Source organism: Macrotis lagotis, chromosome X (genome assembly GCF_037893015.1).
Source record: "Macrotis lagotis isolate mMagLag1 chromosome X, bilby.v1.9.chrom.fasta, whole genome shotgun sequence".
NCBI classification, from domain to species: domain Eukaryota; kingdom Metazoa; phylum Chordata; class Mammalia; order Peramelemorphia; family Peramelidae; genus Macrotis; species Macrotis lagotis.
Genome location: NC_133666.1, coordinates 684,544,047 through 684,566,366, shown reverse-complemented (window position 1 = coordinate 684,566,366; position 22,320 = coordinate 684,544,047). Strand labels below are relative to the sequence as shown.

Here is a 22,320-nt window from a genome sequence, read left to right as displayed (position 1 = left end):
TCGGGGTCCAGCAACCACCACCCTTTTCCAGCTCCTCAGCCCTGAGTGCTAGGGACATGCCCTGGGGGAGGGAGGGGAGTGGGGAGGCGTGATGACAATCAGGGCTGGCTCAGAAACACCAGGGTCAGCAAAGGTGGCTCAGGAAAGTCCTGGGGTGGCTGAGGCTCCAGGACCAGACTGAGGGAGGGGAGAGGCCTTGAAGGTCTTTCAGAGAAAAGGAAACTGAGGCCTTGAGGGAAGAGGGAGTCCCTGGGAAGCAAAACAAGAGAGAGCTGGAGGGAGGGTGCAGAGGATGTGGGTGCGAATCTCAGCTTGAGTCCCTGCAATCCATGGGCCTTGAACTTTCTCCTCTTTCCAGCACCAGACTATGATCCTAACAGAGGCAGGGAGAACAGGGAGGAAGAGGAGGAGGAAGAGGAGAAACAGCAGAAGAACAAAAAGGATAGAGGAGAAAATGGAAGTCAGAGGTATAGAAAAAGGAAAGAGAAAAACGAGAGGGGCCTCTGGTGGAGAAGGGCAGGGTGCCTGGGCATCTTTGTGGGAGGCACAGGTAGTCAGCCCCCAGGGGAAGAGTCCCCCCTTCCTACCTGGTCTGAGCAGAGTGAAGCCACAGCCCCCGCCGCCGGCTCCCGTCAGCTTGCTGTGCAGCCCGTGGCGCGCCGTCACCTGGCACAGCCTGTCCAGGGTGCTGTGGCCCACACCGAGGGCATTGAGGTGATGCTGGTTCATATCGATGAGCTCCTAGGACACAGACCAGAGGTAGGAAGCTCCCCCAGACCCTCCAGAGCACGGGCTGGGGCCAACAAGGGGCCGCAGAGACCAGAAACCCCCCCACCCCCAGCCCTGGCTGAGTTTATAGCAGAAGACACAGGAACCAAGAAGAGCACCGGGACCGCCCCAGGCCTCACGCACATATGTGTCTGTGCACATGCGTGTGCATGGCCATGCACACATGTACACCAAGTCCCTGGCCCCCCCATTCAATCCAGGCACTTCATGACCCAGAGACTGAACCAAGGTCTCTTCCTGGGCCCCCTCCAGACTACACCTGGCAGAGGGCGTGTGTGGAACCTGGGAAAGCTTGATTCAGAGAAGACAAGGACAGAGACAGAGAGAGAGAGAGACAAAGAGGAGAGAGAGAGCCAACACCAGTCTGGCCTCTGAGAGACCCTACAAGGCTCAGGGTGTGACCTAACCACAGGGGGGCCCAAGGAGGGCTCCAGACACCTGATCCTCGAGGGAGGGGATGGGGGGAGCTCCCACACAGGACCCCCGGGGGCATCACCTACCCACGTTAATGCACATGGCCAGATTCTGGCTGAGTAGCCAGATGCTCAAATGGGAAAGAGAAGGGGTCGGCAAGGAGGACAGGAAGCAACGGCTACCAAAGCTCCTGGAGGCACATGGGCAGACTAGAAAGCAGTCTGGAACAGGGGTGAATGAGTCCCCAGACTGTGAGGGAGGGTCTGCCAAGGTGATCAGCAGAGACAGGAGACAAGCTAAGGAATCAATGATAAAACCAAGAAGAAAAAAAGGTAAAATTTGAAGAAAAAAAAAAGAAGTAAAAACCCAAAGTGAGGACATCAAGCCAGATAACCCAAGGCCTCCCAGTAAAGGGAGGGTGGGCACAGGAGAATGGAATGGAGTTGAAGCTTAGAAATTGGCTGCCACTGATGGGGCTTCACTGTGGCCAGAGGATCAGCTACCGACTGATTCTGGGGCCAGATGCCTTCCTGCCTCAGTTTCCCTATTTGTCAGAATGGGGTGAAATGTAGTAGTCTCCGGATCCTTCTAGTCCAGGCCCCTCCTGCCTTTCCTGCCAGAGCCCTCCCCTCCTCTGAGGAGCGGCAACACTCCGGAGGCCAAGCAGCTGAATGACGGCTGTGATGGGAAGGTCTCCTTTGCTTTTCCAATATGCCGAGCCGCGCGTTTGGGAGAATGGCGAGATGAGGAGCCCCGGCCTGGCTTCTGACAAGAGCAAGCTGTGTTTTAAGGCGTCTAGCCCGATATGCTCGGCTTGACGGAGCTTCAGGCTCCCCTGCACCGTGAGGAATGTCAATCACCATGACATCTCCACCGACGCTCACCTGCCTCACTCATCCCAATACCTGCCAATGAAGCCATGGCTCCACAAATCCCCCCGCCCCCATTCCACAGTCACCCCAGCCTAGCTCCCTGCCAACAGAGGCATCAGATGAATGAGCAGAGGAGGGTGGTGCGAGGGCAGAGAGACATGAGCCTCTGCGCGGCCAGTGCGAGCCTGGGGGGGGGGGGCAGGGGAGGAGGGGAGGATGGGATCCAAGACCACGGGCAACCAGGGCTCAGAGAGTCTCCAAGTGCAGCCCAGATAGTACCCTCCCCACAGCTGTTCTGCCTGAATGCCGGGCACAGCCTTGTCTCAGCCCATCCCAGACACCTGTCATCTCCTGCTCCCAGACCCATCAGGAACCAGACGACAGGTTAGGGCGCCGGAGAATAGGGGGCTGGGTTAGGTCCAGAGCCAGTCCAGCAGCCCCGGATGCACTACATGGATCATTGATAGGTGAGCTCCTCACACAAAGAGAGAGAGCACATGAGAGAGGCAGAGACAGAGAATGAGGGAGAAAGACAGAGAACAAGGGAGAGACAGAACATGAGAGAATGAGGTAGAGACAATGAGAAAGAGAGTGAGAGAACAAGAAAGAGAGAGAGAGAACGAAGAAGAGAGAGAGAACGAGGGAGAGAATGAGGTGGAGACAGAGAACCAGGGAGGAGAGAATGAGGGAGAGAGACAGAGAACAAGGGAGAGAGACAGAATGAGGGAGAGAGAGAACAAGGGAGAGAGAGTAAGGTGGAGACAGAACTGGGGAGATAGAATGAGGGAGAGACAGAGAATGAAGGAGAGAGAACAAGGTGGAGACAATGAGAAAGAGAGTGAGAGAATGAGGGAGAGAGAATGAGGTGAAGACAGAACAAGGGAAAGCCAGAGAAGAGGAAAGAAGGAAGAGGAGGGAGAGATAGAGTCAGAGAGAGGAAGGTTGAATGAGAGACAGAGAGCTCCCATGCTGGCAAGTTCAAGCATGGTTGCTATTTTCCCCTTCCAGCATTCCCTCCCTAAACCTCCCTTTTGATGGAGCAGCTAAGGGAAGATTCTGTCCCAACTCCAGTCCCCACTAGAGAGAGCTTCACTGGGGGGGGGGGGGGTGTCACTGGTGGGGGGTGTCACTGGGTTGAGGTCCCCTCAGGTTCAGCCTGGAGGTCTCCCCTATGCAGAGTGCTGGCCTGGGGTCTCTTCCCAGGGCTGCTAGGAAAACCCAATGAGATAAAGGGGAAAGGGGCCTCTACAGCACCCCAGGATGCTTTGGGGTGGAGGAGCTCTTAAGGCCACTGGAACACTGCTTGCAGTCCAGTGGAATAGGGAGGTCTGGCTCTGCCCCTGGTCTAACCAATCTGTCTGTAAACAGAGAATTAGATTGTCTCCAAGAGCCCTGTCCATTCTGCCTGTCCTGTTCTGAGCCCCACCCCGACTCGGCCAGGCTCCCTCCAAAGTCCTGACAATCTGTCTCTCAAGGACACTGGATCGTCCATAACCTAAGCTGGGTCCTACTCATACTCAGAAACCAGCTCCTATCCCAAGAACAAACTTCCCGGCAGCCCTTTCTCTAACAAGTTCAAAGTTCCCCTTAAATTTTTCTTTAGAATTAAGGAGAAGTTTCTTCCTGCATGCTCCCCCCCCCCCCATCCCAAAGACAATCTGGAAGTTTGAAATCCTAATCTGCATCAAAGTTCGGAATAAGAAAACAACATTTCCATTTTTCTGGAAGACAAATGAGAAGAGGAAGAGATAGGAAATCCAAAGGGACACCCCACCTCCCCAGCACCGGGGTGCCCATTCCTATGGAATGGTGCCGGTATCAAGACACCATCTCCTCTGCCTAGCTCCTGATAGACACACCCGCTGCCCAACGACTCTTCAATGAAGCTCTGGTGGGGAACAACCTCAAGACGGAAGAAAAGCTCTTACCTCCAATATCAGGTACTGCTCAGGGCTCGGGGCCACCGCCATCGTGTGCAGCACACGCTCACACTCCTGGGAAATAGCACTGATTGAAGTGAGTATTGGGTTCATGACCTCTGGGAACTGGAAAGGAAAGGAGGAGCCGTGAGGTCAGAGACAGCCAGAAGACTCTGCACTGGTGTCCTCGGGTCCAGACCTCCCTCTCTGCTCACATGGCCCATGTGCTACTCAGGGACCGAGTCTGCTTTCAAGCAGATGTGGACAACTGACCAAGTGCCTCTTCTATCCACCTCTTCACCCCCAATCCTACTGAGCTGGAGACAGAAGACCAAAAAAGGAGGGCATCTCATCTCCCAAGAAAACAAAAAAAAACAGAGGAAGCATAAAATAAAAAGTGGAAAAATATGAACATAGATGGAGTAGTTTAAGAGGGAAGGCACTAGAGGTAGGGAAGATGAGAGGGAAAGCAAACACTCAATGAGGTGAGGAGAAAAGGGGCAGGCAAGGAGATGGAGGGCCATGCATGAAGAATGCACCCCAAACAGACAGGCAGCTTAGCTTGGGTGGAAGTCAGATGCCCTCAGCCAAGCTGCTTAATTCTCCTGGGCCTCAGCTTCCCTATTAAGATGGCAGTGGCCAGCAGCTCCGGCAGCTCCGCAAACTTAGTCCTCCCTGCCATTGCAGACTAGAACAACCCCTTATCGCCACCACTTGGAATCCTTAACCCTTCCAGACTTCTCTCCAGGGCTGCCTCCTCCAAGGCCTTCCGGGTCCCCGTCCTTCTCAAAGGACCATGTACACCCTGATCAGCTTCCCAACTATAGCCCCCAAATAAAAGGAGCCCCAGGAGGGCAGGCTGAGGTTCTTGCTGTGTTCTTACATCCCCAGCCCCTAGTCCAGCGGCATTTTGGAAAAAATCAGTGGTTCAGGCTGGGAACCACGTGGCTTTATAGGGAGACCAGAAGGAGAGAGAAGTCCCGGGCCAGGCAATGGACGACACTCACCCTGAGGCAGGGAGGCAGTCATTCAGGGGTCTAGGGTGCACCCTGCCAACCCCCAATCCAGAAGCCCTTAAGAACACACCTTTACCAGTTTATCCTTGACTCCCGCCACCAACGCCTTTGTGCTCCGAGGTACTTTGGTGTTGGTCAAGAGAATCTTCAAGATTGGGGTCCTGGGGAGAGGAAGAGACGAAACCTCTTGGGTCTTCTCACCAAATACCTTTTATCAAAAAGCAATTCCAAACAAGGTCTTTCAACAAGTCCTTCTGGCTTGGTTTCCTGAGAAGACTAATTCATTGCCCCCCCCCCCCCCATCCATACAAAGCAATTTCACTGGATAAATTTCATTGGCAATTCAGCCTTAAGAACAAGCTGCAACCTCCTCTGCCTAGAATTTGAGCCCTTTGCTCTCAGGCTTTAACCTACTTTTGCAGCTTCATTTCCTGTTTTTCTCCTTAACGAACTCGTGGTTAAAGTCAAACCAACCAATTAACAGCTGTGACCAAAGTCACAGTCACCACCCACCTTGGCCTCCTTGGCCCCCAGCCTCCTAGAGGTGAAGAAGCTGCTTTGGCCCTGTCACCTGGGGCTTGGGGGCCATCCAGCCCAACCCCCTCCACAGACAGGTGAAGACTCAAGGTGCAGGCTCTGGAGCCCAGGTCTTCTGCCTCCAAAGGTGATGCTCTTTCCACATATTCCCCTAACTGGGTAAGCCTTATGGCCCCTCACAAGAGGGCAGAACCTCTCCCTGAGGTCTCAGATCCTCACCCACACTGGAAGGGGGGGCTTACTTCATGATTTAGATTTGACCCATTGGACCCTGAGCACAATCAATCAAAATGTGCCGGGCTAAGAGCTGGGGGTACAAGAAAAGGCAAAAAAATTGTCCTTGGTAAGCCTACAATCCAATAGGGAAGAAAATAAGTAAATATATGCAAAACAAGCCATCACCAAGATACAAAGAGGATAACAAACAGGGAAACCACTAGAATGAAGAGGGTTGGGGCATTCCAGGCAGAAAGATTGTGGGGTGGGGGAGCCTGGAAAGGGAGAAGAAGGCTGGATGAAGAAGGGCTTTGAAGGCCAAGCAGAGGACTTTGTATTTGCCCTTGGTTTACTGAGTAGCTTAGGCTGGTGCTTCAGGAAATCACTTGGGTGGCTGAAGAGGACAGGGAGACTTGGGGCAGAGATGCCCACCTCCAGCAGCTCCTGCGGTCATCTAGGTGGGAGGCAGGAAAGGTCCAAAGCAGGTGGGGGGGGGCAATGTCTGAGGGTAAAAGGGGGAATCTGCAGAGATAAAACCAATAGGTCTTGGCACCATACTGGATGGGGGGTGCAGTGAGAGAGTGAGGAGGCCAGGTGAGCTCTCAGTTGTAAATCTGGCCAACTGACCAAATAAGAGTAACACAGATGTTACATTTTAAACTTAAGTGATAGGAGAAAAGTCAGACACAACTCACTTTTAAGGAAGGCCAGAGTGAAAAAAGAGAGCAGAATAAATGGGGGTGAAGGATGGAGGGAAATACAGCTAGTAATGTCACTGGTGGGAAAAAATATTGAAGCAACACGCTAATTTGTTGTTTCTCTTTCTAAGTGGGGGCGGAATTATGTTTACTTTTACAACATAGCTATTGTAGCAATGTGGGGAAAAAATGATTGCTAACTGACACTTCTCAACTATCCAAAAAAAAAATTAAGTCAATGGGGCGGCCCACAGATTATCTTTCAGTATGAACCAGTAAGCTCCTTTCTAGGTGCATTTGACCCCAGGGCTGTATAAGGAAGAAGGAGGCAGATAAAAGAGAGTCATTGGATTGCAGAGTATGTAGGTGCGGTGCGGGGAAAGAAGACCGGAAAGACCCCCTGAGGAAGGCCTCTGAATGCCAAACAGAGCATTTCATAATTGGTTCTGTGGGAAAGAAGCCCCTGGAGTTTACCCCGGACTTGAAGAAGATGAAACTGACAGTGAATTGGATGACAGATTGGAATGGGGATGGGGGGCCACCAGAGGCAGGAAGACCCTCCAGCAGCACTGTGTGGTCCAGGGCGAGGAGGCAGAGCTGAGAGATGCTAAGAAGATAAAAACCACAGATAGCAGTGGATTGGAAAGGAGTGAGGAGCTGGGGACAACAACTAGAAGGCACACAGTAGCCTTCACGGTAACAGGAAAGTTCAGGAGGGGGCAGACATTTGGAACAAAGTGGGCTCCAGCTTTGGACATTCCATCTGAGATGGCCAGTGGCAGTCGGAGATGCAAATCTCCCAAAGTAGCCTAAAGATGAGAATTGAATCCATGGGAGCTGAGGAGATCAAGTGAAAAGTACATTAGACAAGAGAGCTCAGAACAGAGCCCTGATCCAGTCAAGGCAAGGGGAAGAAGTCCCCCAGACAGGAGAGCCAAGTGAGAATGGTGCCCCAAAAGCCTGGAGAGAAGAGGGCATCAAGGAGAAAAGGGTGATGGGCAGCAGTAGGACCACAGAAAAATCAAAGATGAGGACTGAAAAAGGCTGTTGGTCTATCATGATCCTCTTTTGTTGTAAACATGCTAAGAATGTCCACAGTAGGTACCTGGACTTCCTTTCCTCTCTTTAACTCTCTACAATGAATCAAAATATAGGTCCCTATAGGTCACAGATTAAGTTCAAAATCTGCAAATTAGCATTTTATTGGATGGTGTCTTAATTTTGTTACAGTTCCCAGTGACATTTAAACCTGGTTGACCACACTCAGGGTTCAGTTGGGTTCTGAGTTATTAGATGCTAGGTGAGACCATGAGTTTGGCACCTCTGGTCCAAGGAGTGGCCACTAGCATCGCCATTCGAAGTAACCAATGGCCTCTCATGGCCCTTTCAGTCCTCATTCTCTTTGATCTGCGGTCCCATGCTGGTCAATTTATTTGTAATTCATCTTACAAAGTTATCCCGGCACTGAGTGACTTGTCTAAGATTATATGCAGCCAAGACTGAAGCAATGTGGAGCTGGGACCCAGGTCCTCCCAGGGCTACCAACTGTAGCCATGCTACCCTTTCCAAGCAGGAGGTGCCCCCTCCGCTGCTGGAGGAGTTGTGAACTGATCCAACCTTTCTGGAGAGCAGTTTGGAACTACACCTAAGGGGCAATAAAACTGATCATACCCTTTAATCCAGCAATACTGCTGGTAGATCTGGATCCCAAAGAGATCACAAAAAAGGGAAAAGACCCACATGGACAAGACTATTCATAGCAGCTCTTTTGTGTAGTGGCAAAGAACTGGAAACTGAGGGGATGCCCATCCATTGGGGAACAGTTGAACAAATTGTGGTAAATGACTGTAACTGGATGATGAGAGGGAGGACTTCGGCAAAGCCTGGAAAGCCTTGTATGAACTGATGCTGAGCGAAGGGAGAAGAACCAGGAGAACACTGCGTGATGCCAGTGTTCCTCTTCACACTCATTGATCAAAGATAACTCTAAAAGACTTACAATGGAAAAGGTCATCCACATCCAGAGGGGGAACTATGGAGTCTGAATGCAGACCAATGCGCACTATTTTCACTTTTTTACATTTGTTTTTTCCTTCTCATGGTTTTTTCCCTTTTTGTTCTGATTCTTCTTTCACAGTGTGACTAATACAGAGTCTGTGTCAGCTTCCTCTGGGGGATAGCATACACTCCCTCCAGTGGCTGCAGGGAATAGGAGGGGAGGGGAAGGCAGGGTCTTATCCCGACACCTTGTAGGTCTCAGGCCCCTCAGGGGTAGTGACCACTTCTTGGTCTCCCTCCCATGGCCCACCCAGGTCAGGCCCGCTCCCAGCAGGACAAGGACTGAGAAGCACAGGTAACCACAGGTAAGTAAGCACAGGTGGAGAGGGCCACAGGCCTCCCTTAATCAATCTGGGCTTTGGCTGTTTTGAATCCTCCCCAGGAGGAGGTGGCACTAGATGACCTCAGTCCCCTTTCCAGATCCAGATCCTAGAATCCTCATTACTTGAACAGAGAAAGCCCACGCTCTAAGGGACAACTGTTTTGTGTAGGGCCAGACTTTGATTTTTGTGGGTCCCTTCCTTTCTTTTCTGAGGAAGATGTCTGGGAAAATAGGGGTTTTCTTTTCAGAAGCTAACAGTGCAGCAATAAGACAAATGACAAGGCTGCACACCAGTTCTCCAAATCAGGTGACAAGACTGGGACAGGGAAAGCCCAATTGGAGATGGCAGTTGGGCCTGGTGCCAGAAGCACAATCAGGTGGGTACTGAGGGCCCTTCCAGTTCTCTGATTCCCTAGCTCCAAATAGAACAGTGTGGTATAGGTGGATTGGCAAGCCTCATCCCCACTCCCATCCCCCCCCCATCAATCACCACAACTTTACCTTTCTAAAGATGAAATGGTCCCTCCTTGGAATCGAAGGGCTCCACCTAGGAAGGAGAACAAGGAAACAAACACAGTGCTATGGCTACATCTAGGCTCCAAAACACCCCAGGGCCAGGCCAAGAAAAGACCTTCTGAGTGACAGAAGGAACTTCCAGCCACGTATCTGGCATCCATTCCAGCCAAAGCTCCAGGCTTTGGGGCCTGGCCTCTGGGCTGACTCAGGACTCCCAGGAAGGTTCTGCCACCTGGCCAGGCTGGTCCTTCTGCTCCCTGACACACATTACTCTCTCTGAAACTAAAGCTCCTGGGATCATGACTGTCATCAGCCACATGTGGCTGGCCTGGCCCCCCAGAACATACATCATCCCTCAGTCAGCCTCGATGCTTTTGAGGCTGGGGGGACTTTGACAGGGTTGGCCTGAGGAAATTCAGTTACTTCCATAATCAGAAGAGGCTCTTATTTAAAGGGAAAAGCAATCCTGCTACCTTCTGTAGACTCTACCCTCCCATCTCGCCCACCCTTACCCTACCCACATCTCACCAACCAGCACTAACACTGGATGCCCTTCCCAGGGATTGGAGATGCAGGGGAGGCATTAGAGATTAGCCCCCAGAGTAGGGAGGTTTCAATGGACCATATTCTGAACAATATAACCTGAAATTAAACTCCACAGCAAGGAAGAAGAAAAGGAACCTACCCCAAGTACTGACAGAGTTATCCACACCAGAAGGGTTTCCATGAATGACCTTTTCTCCCAGAAAGGCCCATCTGTTAATCAAATTCAGCTCCTCCTCAGTCCACCTGATGAAATAAGGAAGCAACAAACTGTCATCACCACTTCTGGGGACTCACAAGAGGCTTGGACTGTCCTCATTTTCTCTTTTGACAAGATTATGAGACTGGGAAGATTAGGGGAATCTGGTAGAGGGGATCCCTTGACTTTAGTGGAATCACCAGGTACCTGACAGTATGAACCTGATAGCTGGGGGCAAGAGAAGAGGATGGGGAATTGGCTGAAGGACAGAACTCAGGGAAAAGTCATCAATGGGTCTCCTTGGAAGGAAGTCTCTCGCAGAGGCTTGGAAGGATGGAGGTACTTGGCTCTGGGCAGCTAAATCATTAATGACTAGGATGAAGACATCAAAACCCACAGCAGCCAGGAGGAACAGCCGACATACTTGATGACGTAGGAGCCAAAGAGATCTTGACAGGCTACAGCCATAGGCTACATGTAAGATGAACGGAGCTGGGAGAAACATCAAGTCTTGCAAATGGGGCTCAAACAGCAAACGTCACAAAGACAAAATGGCAGAGAAAGAACCAAGTAAAGCAAAAGCAGAGCCATAGAATCTCAGGAAAAGTGGCCAGGCAGCCCTCCCCAGAGGCTCTCCAGAGAGGGGTAATCCAAGGAGGCAGCCCAGTCCTGGAGAGAGGGTGTCGATCATGGGGGCAAGTTATGGAACTTCTTGATAGTCTAAGTTTCCTCCTCCAAAAAGAAAAGGAGATACTGATGACCTCTTGGTCCCTTTCATCTCTAGAGATACAATTCTGCCTCCTGAGGCAGCCCATTCTGGCCAATTGGAATCATGGAATCCTTCCTTACAATGAGCCTAAATCTGCCTCTCAACAAGTGCCCCTTATAGAGCTCCTATGTCTGTCCTCTTGGTCCATGGCAGAGCAAATCAGACCCTTTTTCAATAGGAGAGGCAGGTCTTCAAATACTCAAAAGACTGAAGCTACCAGTGGGTCAGTCGAGTGATGTGACAGTGAGATGAGAGAACTGGACTTGAGAGCCAGAAAGCATCATAGGAACCAACTAGATTATGGACTCTTAACCTTTCTATATGTCATAGGTCCCTTGGTATTGTTCCCTGCTCAGAATACTCATTTTAAATAATTGAAGGAAATGCTAAATTTCAGTTACAAGTTAATGAAAATAAAGAACTAATTATTTTTTCCCCATCCAAATTCCAAGACCCCAGGTTATAAATCCCTAGGTGGGAAGCCACAGTCCCTCAGACTCCCAGTCCTGTTCCCTTTTCAGGATACAAGACAATATGGTCAGATGGAAAGACCCCTGGATACAGAGTCTGAAGACCTGAGGTCCAGCCTGAAGTCTGACACAAATCACTGTGGGATTGTGAGGAAGTCGTGTTCCCGCTGAGGGTGTTATTGTTGTTCTCTGTCAAAGAAATGGATTGGCCTCGGACCACCCCACTGAAAGTGCCTTCCAGCTCGGACGCTGTTTAAACTCCAGTAGAGAGAGAGACAGAATCACTATAAGGCAACAAGAAGTGAGGACAGCAGCAGGAAGAGGGAAATGGATGTCACTGATATCCTCGGAGCCTCTCACCCTGATACTCCTCCATAAACAGAAGCCGTGTCTTTGGAGGGGATCTTTGCAGTCAACCAATTCAAGTCTCTCACTTGCGAGCTGAGATCAGAGCCTTGGGGGCTAGGTGGTCCCTACCACTGGCACCCAGGAGCTCTGTTGGCTGGCCTTAAGAGTCATCTGCTGACACCCTGCTGAGTACTGAAGACAACCACAAAGACTTTCCCAAAGACCCCCAGACAGTCAAAGAGAATCTGTCTCCCATTTCAGGTGGTCAGGGTTTAGGGGCTTGCTTTGATTCTGAATGACTATATGTGATCCCATGGTCCCCTCAAGGCAGGATGCTTACAGATGCAGTTACCTCCCTTTGTACACATTCTCTCTCCATTGAGTTGGTCCTCCGGCCTACAGGCAGTAGAACCTAGTTAAGAAGGGTTAGGACTCCCCCGGATCATCTCATTAAAACAGAGGCAGATCCACTCCCTTCTGTTACTAGGAAATCCTTACCATTTATTTTGGCACCAATGCAATGGATGTTACTTAGAGGAGGCCTGTGTTCTGATTGGAGAGAGAGCCTGTAGCCATTTATGCCTGTGTGAGGGGCAAGCAGAGCCTGCAGCATACATCCATACAACCATCAAGTATTCTGGCGTGACCAAAAGACAAAGAATGCCAGAACACAGAATGCTCCACCAACGGGACCCTATCGTCTCAGGTCTTTAATAATTAAGAGCACAATGCCAAGGCTGGAAGACATATGACAAAGATATTAAACTACCAGGTGGTAGAGCTGGGTGAGGACTTTGAGGTTATCTTATCCACTAACTTCATTTTAAGGATGAAGAAACTCAAGGCCAGAGGGCAATAAGCGCATCTAAGATGGTAGAGATTGTTTATACCATAGAGAATCATAGAAAAATTCTAAAAACTGGCTTGTTCCGCCACAGGTGCAGCTTTACACCATCTGCTGCTTTCCCCGCCTCATTCCTCTCTTACACACATGAGCTCACACAAAAGATCCATTCAAAGCAATTCAGGGGAATGTCGACAGAAATATTAATATCAGCAGCCTTGGCATCAACGGCAGTCTACATAGATCAAAGCTCCCTTTGGCAAAAGGAGTCGGGGTTTGACAGCATTTTCATCTCAGAATAGGAATTCTAGAATACAACAAACGCTAAATAGCCCATTTTTATAGGTGTCACACCATCACACACAAAAGGAAGCCAGGAAACAGACTATGAGATTCCCAGAATAAGAGGAATATGAACAGATTTAAAATAAAATCAGCAAAGAAAATAAGCCCCTTTGAATACAATCGCTTGTATTCTGGGTGCCTGGCAGAAGGGTGTTCTGAATTTCCAGGGTGTTATTAACATCACAATATTCTTGGCACAGGGTGTAACAAATACCATTTTTTTTCTGTCTTATAAAATAACCAAATCACAGAAGAGTTTCCTACAGATGATGAGGTTCTCCAGATTATCCTCTTTGCAGATAACAGCATGTTAAATGCATCGAGTCCAGGAACTCTTCAGTGAGATTTATAATCACACAAAAGTTTGGCCTGCCAACTCACACAAGGCAAACCAAGTGGATGAAGTCTGTCTTTTGTCCAGACATTGCAGATAGAATCTCTTGCAAGACAATCTCTTGGACAGGCATTGCTACGGTGAGGAATGAGGCACAGAGATGCACAAGAGTAGGTTGGCCTGCCCCCCTAAACTAAGGTCCATTTCTTTTTTTTAGACTAAAAATTCTTCTCATGATGCCATATGGCTTCTGTGAGCCACAGAATACCAAAAAACGAAAGGGAAGAGGAGCCCTTCCTGGGCAAGGAGATGTAGATGGTAGGTGCAGGCAGGCTGCAACACAAGAGCCAGATGAAGCACGAGAAAGAGCAATCTCCATCCGACTGATGGAGAAGTGGCAAGAAGTCAATGGCCAAAGGGTCAAAAGTCTATGTGGGTGCTCCCCTGGTACCTTTGTGATGTTTGGCAATGGAGATCCCCACTTTCAGGTGAGCACTGGGGCAAACCTTAGGAGATGCAGATGAGAAGGATAAGAGCTGGGAAGACAAAAATGAGCTGTGAGTGGCTCCTTGGAGAAAATATCCACGTTGGTAATGTCCCAGACCCATCTAAATCATCTAAAATGGAAATAAGGGCTGGCAAGCTCACCCTTCCTCTGCCCGGGAGCATACGATGCTCCACCTGATCTTGAGCACTCTCAACCATGGGACACACAAAGGGGCCCAGGGCTAGAGTGAGACAGTGTTTCATATAACAGAAAGAAGTCTACTAGAGAGGCAGCAGACCCAGGTTCTATGTCCCCTCCTCTCTCTGGGCTTCAGTACAGATGAGAGAGGTCACTGCCACTCTGGACATGCTATGGTTTTGTTGAATGATGACCAGTCCATAACAGGGGACATTTGCACAGTACCCTAAGGACTAGAGAGAAAAGAATCAATGCATGAGATATCCGACTGGCCTGCCTGCCTGGAGGTGGGTCAGAAAACAAAAATTCAGAGAGATGACCTTGGCTGGGGTCATCTAGTTCCAAGTGACTGAAGAGGCACCCTCTGATGCATGGCCATGGACTCACAGGTGGCACCAGTCTCGAGGTGCAGGTAGCCAGATGAGGGCATCTCTCACTTTGAGGGCAAGGCCTTACACACGGGCGATGCTCTCTATATTAAAGGCCATAAGCTCCACAAACACCCTGGGAGGTGAGCAGCTCCTGTCTTTATGAGGCCATGTTATGGGGAAGGGGGTCTACAGCTTTAAATGTCAACCCTCTCCCCAGGGAGCTCAGGTGATAGAGAGCTCCTAGAGCAGGAAAATGACAGGATTAGGATGAGCACCCTGCAGCAGCTGTGAAGAAGAAGCTACAAAAACACTAGACTCAGTGGAGAAGGGGGTGGACACTGTAGAGTCTTGAGAGACAGAATGGACAAGACCCCTAGACAGGAGGAGCAGAGGAGGATCACAAGGCTGCAGCCCTGCAGACCTGGGAGGTAGACAAGGAAAGAGATCCCCTCTGAGTGTTGGGAAAACTGAGGCGTTCAACAGGCAGAGAGGAGGGGATGTGGGAGCCCAGAGCCTTGGAGAGTCAAGAGATCTGGGCTTCAGAGGCTGCTCCTGGCCTCTTTCTATCTCCAACACCCAAGGGCCTACCCAGGACCCTCCAAAGCTAGTTACCGGGCACTGGTGGCACCTTCCTTCAGATGACTCGTGATCTCCTCACAGAGGGCCAGCAGAGCGGCTGCCAAGCAGACCGAGTAGGCAGCACTGGAGCCGAGACCCGCCCCAGTGGGCAGCTCAGACCACACCACAATGTCCATGCTGGGTAAGTGCCTGAAAGACAAAGGCATGACCTCCTCAGGGGAGGTCCTTCCACCCAGACAGCCAAAAAGTCAACACTACCAGTGCAGGGTTGATGAGCCACCAGTATATCCTTGTCCTCCACTGGCACCCCCTACCCCCAACCCCAGGCAAACAAGGACCAAAGATGGTCAGAGTTGGAACAGACTTCAGGAGGATATGACCTTCACTTTAAAAAAAGAAAGAAAGAAAGAAAATTAAAATCCTTTCCCAAGTCTCAAGGGCTCTGTCAGCAGAGTTCACACCACAGTAGGTCCTATGTGTCGAGGTTGGTCAGTAGGCATTCATTAAGTGTTTACTGTGAGCCAGGCAGCAGGCTAAGTGCTGGGGATACCAAGAAAGGCTACTGGCCCTGCCCTCAAGGAGCTTGCAGTCTCACATACAGGAAGCCAACATGCTCCCTGTCTATCGGTCCAAGCTCTAAATGGAAGACAGGCCCTGGGGGGAGGGAGTCTGGAAGGGGGCAGGAAAGCTAGGTAAAGGTCAGCAGCACAAGAACCACCTACCTCTGTTTCCTGCAGATAAATAAGTACAAGTAAAGGAAGGCCAACACGGCCAGGCACTCGCTGTCTGAGGAGCCTGGTGAGAAGCCTGCAAACGCCTTCAACTTTTCCACCTGCTCCAGTGTTGGAGCTGTTGGCTCCTCTGAGTCTGTCAACACAGTAAAACAGCCCAGATCAGTCCAGAGCCCTTCAAGCCACTGTTGCTGAACCAGAACTAACACAACTCTACTGTCTGACATCTCACGGCTACCCGACAAGGGAGGTGCCATTCTTGTCCTTGTTTTACAGATGAGAAAACTAAAGTGAACAGAAGTGACTTGTCCAGGATCATACAACTAGTAAATGTCTGAGGCAGGATTCTCTGATTTTCCTGACTCCAAGCCCACTGTTACCTCTATTGTTCTAGAACAGGGGTCAGCAACTACAGACTGCAGTTCAAATACAGCCAAATCCACCTCCTGCTCCTGGATGGCCTGCAACTTAGTTCATGAGCTCTTCACAAATATCCATCCTTGGCTCACAGGCAGCAGGCCAGAACTGGTTCATGGACTAGTTTGTCAACACTTGTTCTAGAATCTTGGCTATGTGATTCTGGGCAAAGCCCTTGGCCTTTCAGGGCTCAAGCAAGGCTTCTGAGACATTGAGATGTTGACCTGCATTGACAGGAGTTTTCTCCAAAGCAGCTCAATAGCCCAATGAAACGACAGTCAAGATTTAAAAAAAAAGACTCTATAAAGGTGAAACTTCCCACTATGACACCATATAAGAGCTATGATAAAACTCAAGAAATCTGTCCCAGGAGTGGTAAGCTTATGGAGGAGGCTTGGGTCTGGCTGCTATCTCATACAGGCAGAGGGAGCCACTCCTGAGCAGCTAAGAAACAGGCCTGGATAGGTTCAGTTCGTTCATACAATTCAGATGGTTGGGGATATTTCCCAGGGAAGCCCAGCTCTGTCTGGGACACAGGCAGGTTCATATCTGCAGGGCAGGTATACAAGACTGTCAGTGAGCCTCTGTCCTAGCTGTAGTGCACCGACTCTGATGATGGGACAATCTCTAAAAGATCAGTCAGTCAGGTGAGAACTCACTTTGCTCAGAGCCCTCCACTGGCTTTAGGGGAGGCAGGAAGAAGCAAAAGGGACACCAGAAGAGTGCCAATCCCTTCCCTATCTCTGCTTCTGTCATTCTTCTCTTCCTTGAAGGGTCAGGTCACATGCCAGGCTTTCCCTGATGCTTCCTGCTCATACACAATGGTCTAGACCCCACCTTTGGCTTGGTCTCATTTTCCATCATGAATTCTTTAAGACCGAGGACCATGGACTTACATCATTCTATTGGCAATGAGGAGCACGGTGCCTTTCCTCAATCATTCCATAAGCTTTGGCACTGGGCTAGGACCAGAGACAAAGGCAAAGAATGAAGGGGCTCACCTTGTAATAGATAGACATCCATATAAAAACACAGACTACAGAAGTATGAAGTAAACAACAGGAACTTTAAAACCATTTCCTGAAATTCACCATTTCCTCAGTGCAGATATGAGAGTGAGAGGGAGCCAGGGGGCAGGCCTGGACTCTTTCCTCCAGGAAGTCTAGTCTGATTAAAGGATTGACAATCTACAGGAATATACTCCAGAGTGTAGTGATGCAAGAGGGTCCAGCCCAGACATCAGCAAGCCCTGGGTTCTAGGCCCACTTGGACACATCTGGGTTGTGCAACTCTGGTCCCAGGTGACCTCTCTTGGCCCTGGAGAATGCTCTGCATTGGCAGAAGGAACATCCTCAGCCCAGAGATCAAGGAATCTTTGGTCCAGCCACCAGCCTTATGCTCACATGAGGAACAAGGCAAAAAAGAGTCAGAGATAAGGGGAAAGGGAAGCACAAGAATGAGGATCCTAAACCTCTATGTGGGGAAAGATCCACAGAGGGGCTGAAACACTTTCTCCCTATTTAACTTTTGATTTCACTTTCTCTTAGTTTTGTGTTTTTCTTTCCAGTCCAAAAAGTCTTCTTATTGGCAGAGAAGACAAAAAATTAAATGGTTCTGCTGGTTTTTGTCATCCTCTATCACTGTCACTTCAGGTCTGAAAGCTGCAGGGGGGGGGAGGAAGCTTCAAGTACCTCCTCAGGCCTCACTGAATTCAAGTCTTAACATTGATCATTTCATCTGTCAATAGTCAAACGTTGATTAAATGTCTACTCTGGACCAGGAATTGAGATTCTCACAACAGGGAGAAACTAAGTGCTGAGGTTTAGATAAGTGGGATTGTGTGGGGAAGTGACCACTTCACCTTAGAATTTATGACAAAGAAGAAAGCCAGTAATCACAAAGTCCCGTAGATTTGGGAAACAGCAGATTTCAAAGGATTGAGAGCAGGGGTAGGGAACCTTTTTTCCACCAAGGGCCATTTGGATATTTATACTCACAGGCTAAATTTGGTCAAATACTTAATTAATTCACCCCTAAAAAGCTACTAGATTTATTGAATTTTGAGTCCTTGGCTATGGTTGCCTTGGTAACATCAGATCAATATGGCTCATGGGCTGGAGGTTCTCCACCCCTGATCTAGAGAAAGGATAGGAAGGATACCACAGAACAACTTCAGCTCAAGAGAAATGGGAAGCTTTAAAGAATGACATCAATTCTAATGGGAAAAAAAGGGATTTGTTTCAACAGACTGGTATAGATGATATGCAGGAAAACTCCCTGACCCTGTGCTTTTGAAAGACCAGGAAAGAAGGAGGAGGGCAGCCAGGTGTGAATGGAAGGGAAACAGGGGAGGAAGGGAGTGCCTTGGGTTCACACATCCAAAACCTACAGAACAGGCCCTGCTTCTTCTGGCTTAGTCACTCAGTAATAAGTAAGGTAAGATTCCATTAAAATAAAAAAAAAGAATCAGAAGTGTTAAAGCTCAGAATTAGGTCAGCTTAATTATAATGCTGAAGACAACAAAAAAAGGGGTGTCTTCAGTTAAGTTAGGAGAAAGTAAAGGATCAAAGAGACAGGACAGTGATAAAGGATGACAAAACCAGCAGAACCATTAGATTCTTTGTCTTCTCCACCAATAAAGAGACTTTTTGGATAGGAAAGAAAAACATGTTGAAATCAAAAATTGAATAGGAAGGAAGAGAGTGCTGTGAGCTCATGCATCCTAAACCTAAAGAACAGGCTCTGCTTCTTCTGGTTGCCAGGCAGAGTACATGACAGAGCAAACTCAGGTAATCTCATTAAGACAATCTGGCTCTGGGAGCTCAACCCCATCAATGTGTAGAGGCCATCCACCCAAGAAGGAGACAAATTCCCATCCCCCTGCCCCACAGACACACACACACACACACACACACACACAGACATGTGCATACATACTCAGCAGAGAACAAACAATATTTCAAGAAAATAACACTACAAATTCCTGGCCACACAGGCCCTCAGAAGGGACCTGATCCAATCCAAAATGGGCTGAAAGCCCAAGGAAGTGATCGATTAGACTTTGCTTGAAGAACTCCTCCCAAAGCAGCCCCACATGCTTTCAAAGGCTCTGATCCCAACTTCCACCTCCAAGTCTCGGAAGCTTCTGTAGGGTAGCTTTTCTTTCATTGATTTCCACAAGAATTAGGTCAGGAGACCCCCCCCCCCCCCCAGCCCAGTTTCCTTTGGCTGATCACTTTCTGGCAGGTCTGATTTCATCTTCTGAATAGAGTAGGCCAAGAGTGACACTGGTATCCACCAACTATTAAAACCCAGGAGGCCCCTGCACAGGGCTCATGGAAGGACAGACAAGTCAGAAGTCACACCTGCAATGACAGAGTGATGGGCTGAAAAGTTCAAAGATCTCCTGAAGGTAAGAGATGTGTAGCACTTACCTAAGAAGGCTGTGGTCAGCAGCTGGAGCTTGGACACATCCCAGTCCCTCTTGGACCCTATGTTTGGCAAGTTGAGTCTCACCTTCCCATCTTTGTGGGGTTTTATGCACAGGAATGTTCTCAAGTTCAAGGCTTCTGCCAAGGCAACCTGCAATAACCACGAGCAAGCAAAACTGAAGTCAACCTGGATCTCAATGGATGGTTAACAGAGTGAGCTTGGGCCAAAAGGTCCAGTGCAGTCTTCATCTTGTACTTAGAATGTGTTTAACAAGCCACTGAAGGGGCGGCTAGGTGGCAAAGTGCATAGAGCACTGGCCCAGGAGTCAGGAGGACCTGAGTTCAAATCTGGCCTCAGACACTCAATAATTAAACCTAGCTGTGTAGCCTTGGGCAAGCATTTAACCCCAATGCCTTGCAAAAACTAAAACACACACACACACACACACACACACACCAAGTCACTGAAGAATTATTCAGGAAGAGATTTCCTCTCTGGGACTGACAGCTCCAGACTAGGATCCTGTTCCCTTCTTTAGATCCTAAAGGGAAGGGAGGACAAAAATGGCCTCATCCTAGAACCTCCCAGTGGCACTGTTAGCAGAAAGGCTTAACAAAGGGCTTTTGCCCAATTAACTCCAATCATCGATTCAAAGATGGAAGCACCCTATAAAGTGATCAAGTCCCATCCCCTCATATGATGGTGAAGGGAGATGGAGTGATTTTTTCCAAAGGTCACACAAAAAGAGTGATTGGCAGATTTGGGATTCAATCTTAAGATCTCAGAGGCGCCAAATGCAGCCTTCTTTCTATCTTAATTACAGTTTATGGCTCTGAGCAGACTAGTCTAAATTTAAAGTTCCCATCTTCACTTAGAAAAGTCTATGATTCTCATAAATTTTCAAAACTAAGGACTCTAAATTTTTGAGAGACAGAACCCACAGATGGACCCAGTGAGGCAGTTCTCCTACTCAAGGTAACCTGGAAAAGGAGCAGAAAGGCTCTGCTCCCTAGGGTCAGAGGGGCAGCCTGCCAGGGGGGTGGCTGGCCAGAGCTAAAGAACTTCAGCCTCCTGGAGGCAGCCCCAGGGTGCTGGGAGCCACTGCTGTGGGGGAATTTCCTGACCTACGCCTTGGGGGAGAAGCGGGCACAAAGTGGGGGAACAGCGGGGGACCTCTGCCAGAGTGAGCATGTGAAGCCCAGCCCCCACAGCACACATCGAAGCAGCTTGGCCAAGACAGTCCAGATCCAGGAAACAGAAGCAGGTGGAGCAGGAGCCCCCAGGGCATGAGCTCATTGAACCTAGGGAGGGGAGTGAAGAGAGAGACTGCAGAGCTCTGTCCTCTGCCCCTGGAACAGGACTCTGGGGTTCTGACCACATTCAGATCCTGATGGAAGTCTAGCCCCCCCCCCCACCTCAGCCCCATGGCAGAGGGGGGTGCATATAGTCATTCACAGACCAGGAGGGTGGACAGAGCCTCACACACTGAGACCCTTGTGGGAGTGTCCCAAAAGCTCAGGAAGCACCCCCAAAACAGGCTCAGGCTGGGAAAATGAGCAAGCAGAGAAACAAGAGGAACACCATTGAGAAATATTTTGCAAATGAGCCTAAGAAGGATCGATATACTCAGTCTGAAGATGAAGAAGCACAAGCTCCTGCATCTAAAGACTCCAAGAAAAACAGAAATTGGGCTCAGGCTATGACAGAGCTCAAAAAAAACTTTGAAAATCAAATGAGGAAGTTAGAAGAAAAACTGGGAAAAGAAAAATCTATGATTTCTAAAGATTTTAGCCTCTTGGAAGAAAGATGCCTTGGGGAGGTGCGGCAGAGCAGAAGCATCGTGGGGGTGGAGTCATTTACCTTGCCATGGACCACCGCATGCTCCCCATGAAGGATGACTTTCCCAGGGGCTGACACCAGCAAAGTCTCTGGTAGCATGCTGACTGTATCCTGAAAAGAAAGGCAAAATGATGCTGAAGGGAGGGAGCCAAGAGACCCCGGGGAGGGGCGGCTAGGTGACGCAGCGCATCAGGAGGACCCGAGTTCAGATCCGACCTCTGACACTTAATGATTACCTAGCTGCATGGCCTTGGGCAAGCCACTTAACCCCATAGCCTAGCAAAAACCTGAAAAAAAAACCCCAAATCCCAGAGGCCCTGGGGAACTGGAGAATTGAGGACGAACGGGGAGTCCATCGTCAAGAGGCCGGACAAAAAGCAGGGGATACATAAAGGGGTAAAGCCCGGCCCTGGCCTGCCGGGGCTCCCTTGCTAAGGGCGACAAGCCGCAAGCCGCGCCCCGCCGGGGCCTCCGGGCTTCAGCCAAGGGGAAAGGCCGCGGGGTGCAGGCTTCTGCTGGGACGCGCAGCGGGGAGCGCGGGCGAGGGGGGCGCGGGCGGCCCCGGACGCCCCTCATGCTGCCTGGGTAAGGGGCCCCCGCCTTCCCTCCTCCAGGCTCCGCGGGCTCGGTCCGGGCTCCCGGGGCCCCAGGTTCTCCCTCCGCGCCGCCCCCGGCCCCGGCCCCCGGCCCCCGGCCCCCGGCCCCGGCCCCCGGCCCCGGCCCCCGGCCCCGGCCCCCGGCCCCGGCCCCCGGCCCCCGGCCCGCCCCCTGCCTCAATACCTACGCGAACACGAAGCGCTCGGCTCGGGCCTCCCGACGGCTCCGCGGACGAGGCCTCCTCAGGGCCCGCGCCGCGGTCTCCCGGGCGGCCGGAGCGGCTCCCGGGCCTCCGGCGCTGCCCCCGCCGGGCCGCGCACCGCCATCCCCGCCGGGCTCGGATCAGGGAGGCCTCGCCCCCCAATCGGCCAATCAGAGTTTCGAGCCGGAGCGGCCCTCTGCCGATTGGATCGCAGCGGATCCAATGGGGCCGAGGAAGGCGCGTCACGTGCCCCGCCCC

General features: G+C 50.4%; 1 protein-coding gene across 2 annotated transcripts in view; it reads right to left on the bottom strand.

Moving 5' to 3' along the window:
- MVK (mevalonate kinase) overlaps positions 1-22,222 on the bottom strand; it is a 27,956-nt gene extending 5,734 nt beyond the window's left edge. The window contains exons 1-10 of one of the 2 annotated variants that reach the window (XM_074206117.1): positions 22,048-22,222; positions 21,285-21,374; positions 19,427-19,574; positions 15,567-15,711; positions 14,878-15,033; positions 10,043-10,146; positions 9,343-9,388; positions 5,081-5,171; positions 4,004-4,120; positions 588-741 (exon numbers count right to left, since the gene is read on the bottom strand). In XM_074206117.1, the coding sequence (XP_074062218.1) occupies positions 588-741; positions 4,004-4,120; positions 5,081-5,171; positions 9,343-9,388; positions 10,043-10,146; positions 14,878-15,033; positions 15,567-15,711; positions 19,427-19,574; positions 21,285-21,362 (1,039 nt within the window). In that variant the 5' untranslated portion in view covers positions 21,363-21,374; positions 22,048-22,222. Of the gene's footprint in view, positions 1-587; positions 742-4,003; positions 4,121-5,080; positions 5,172-9,342; positions 9,389-10,042; positions 10,147-14,877; positions 15,034-15,566; positions 15,712-19,426; positions 19,575-21,284; positions 21,375-22,043 lie in introns of both variants that reach the window. The other variant, XM_074206116.1, reaches the window with a different exon arrangement.
- Between the last annotated feature and the right edge of the window lie 98 nt (positions 22,223-22,320).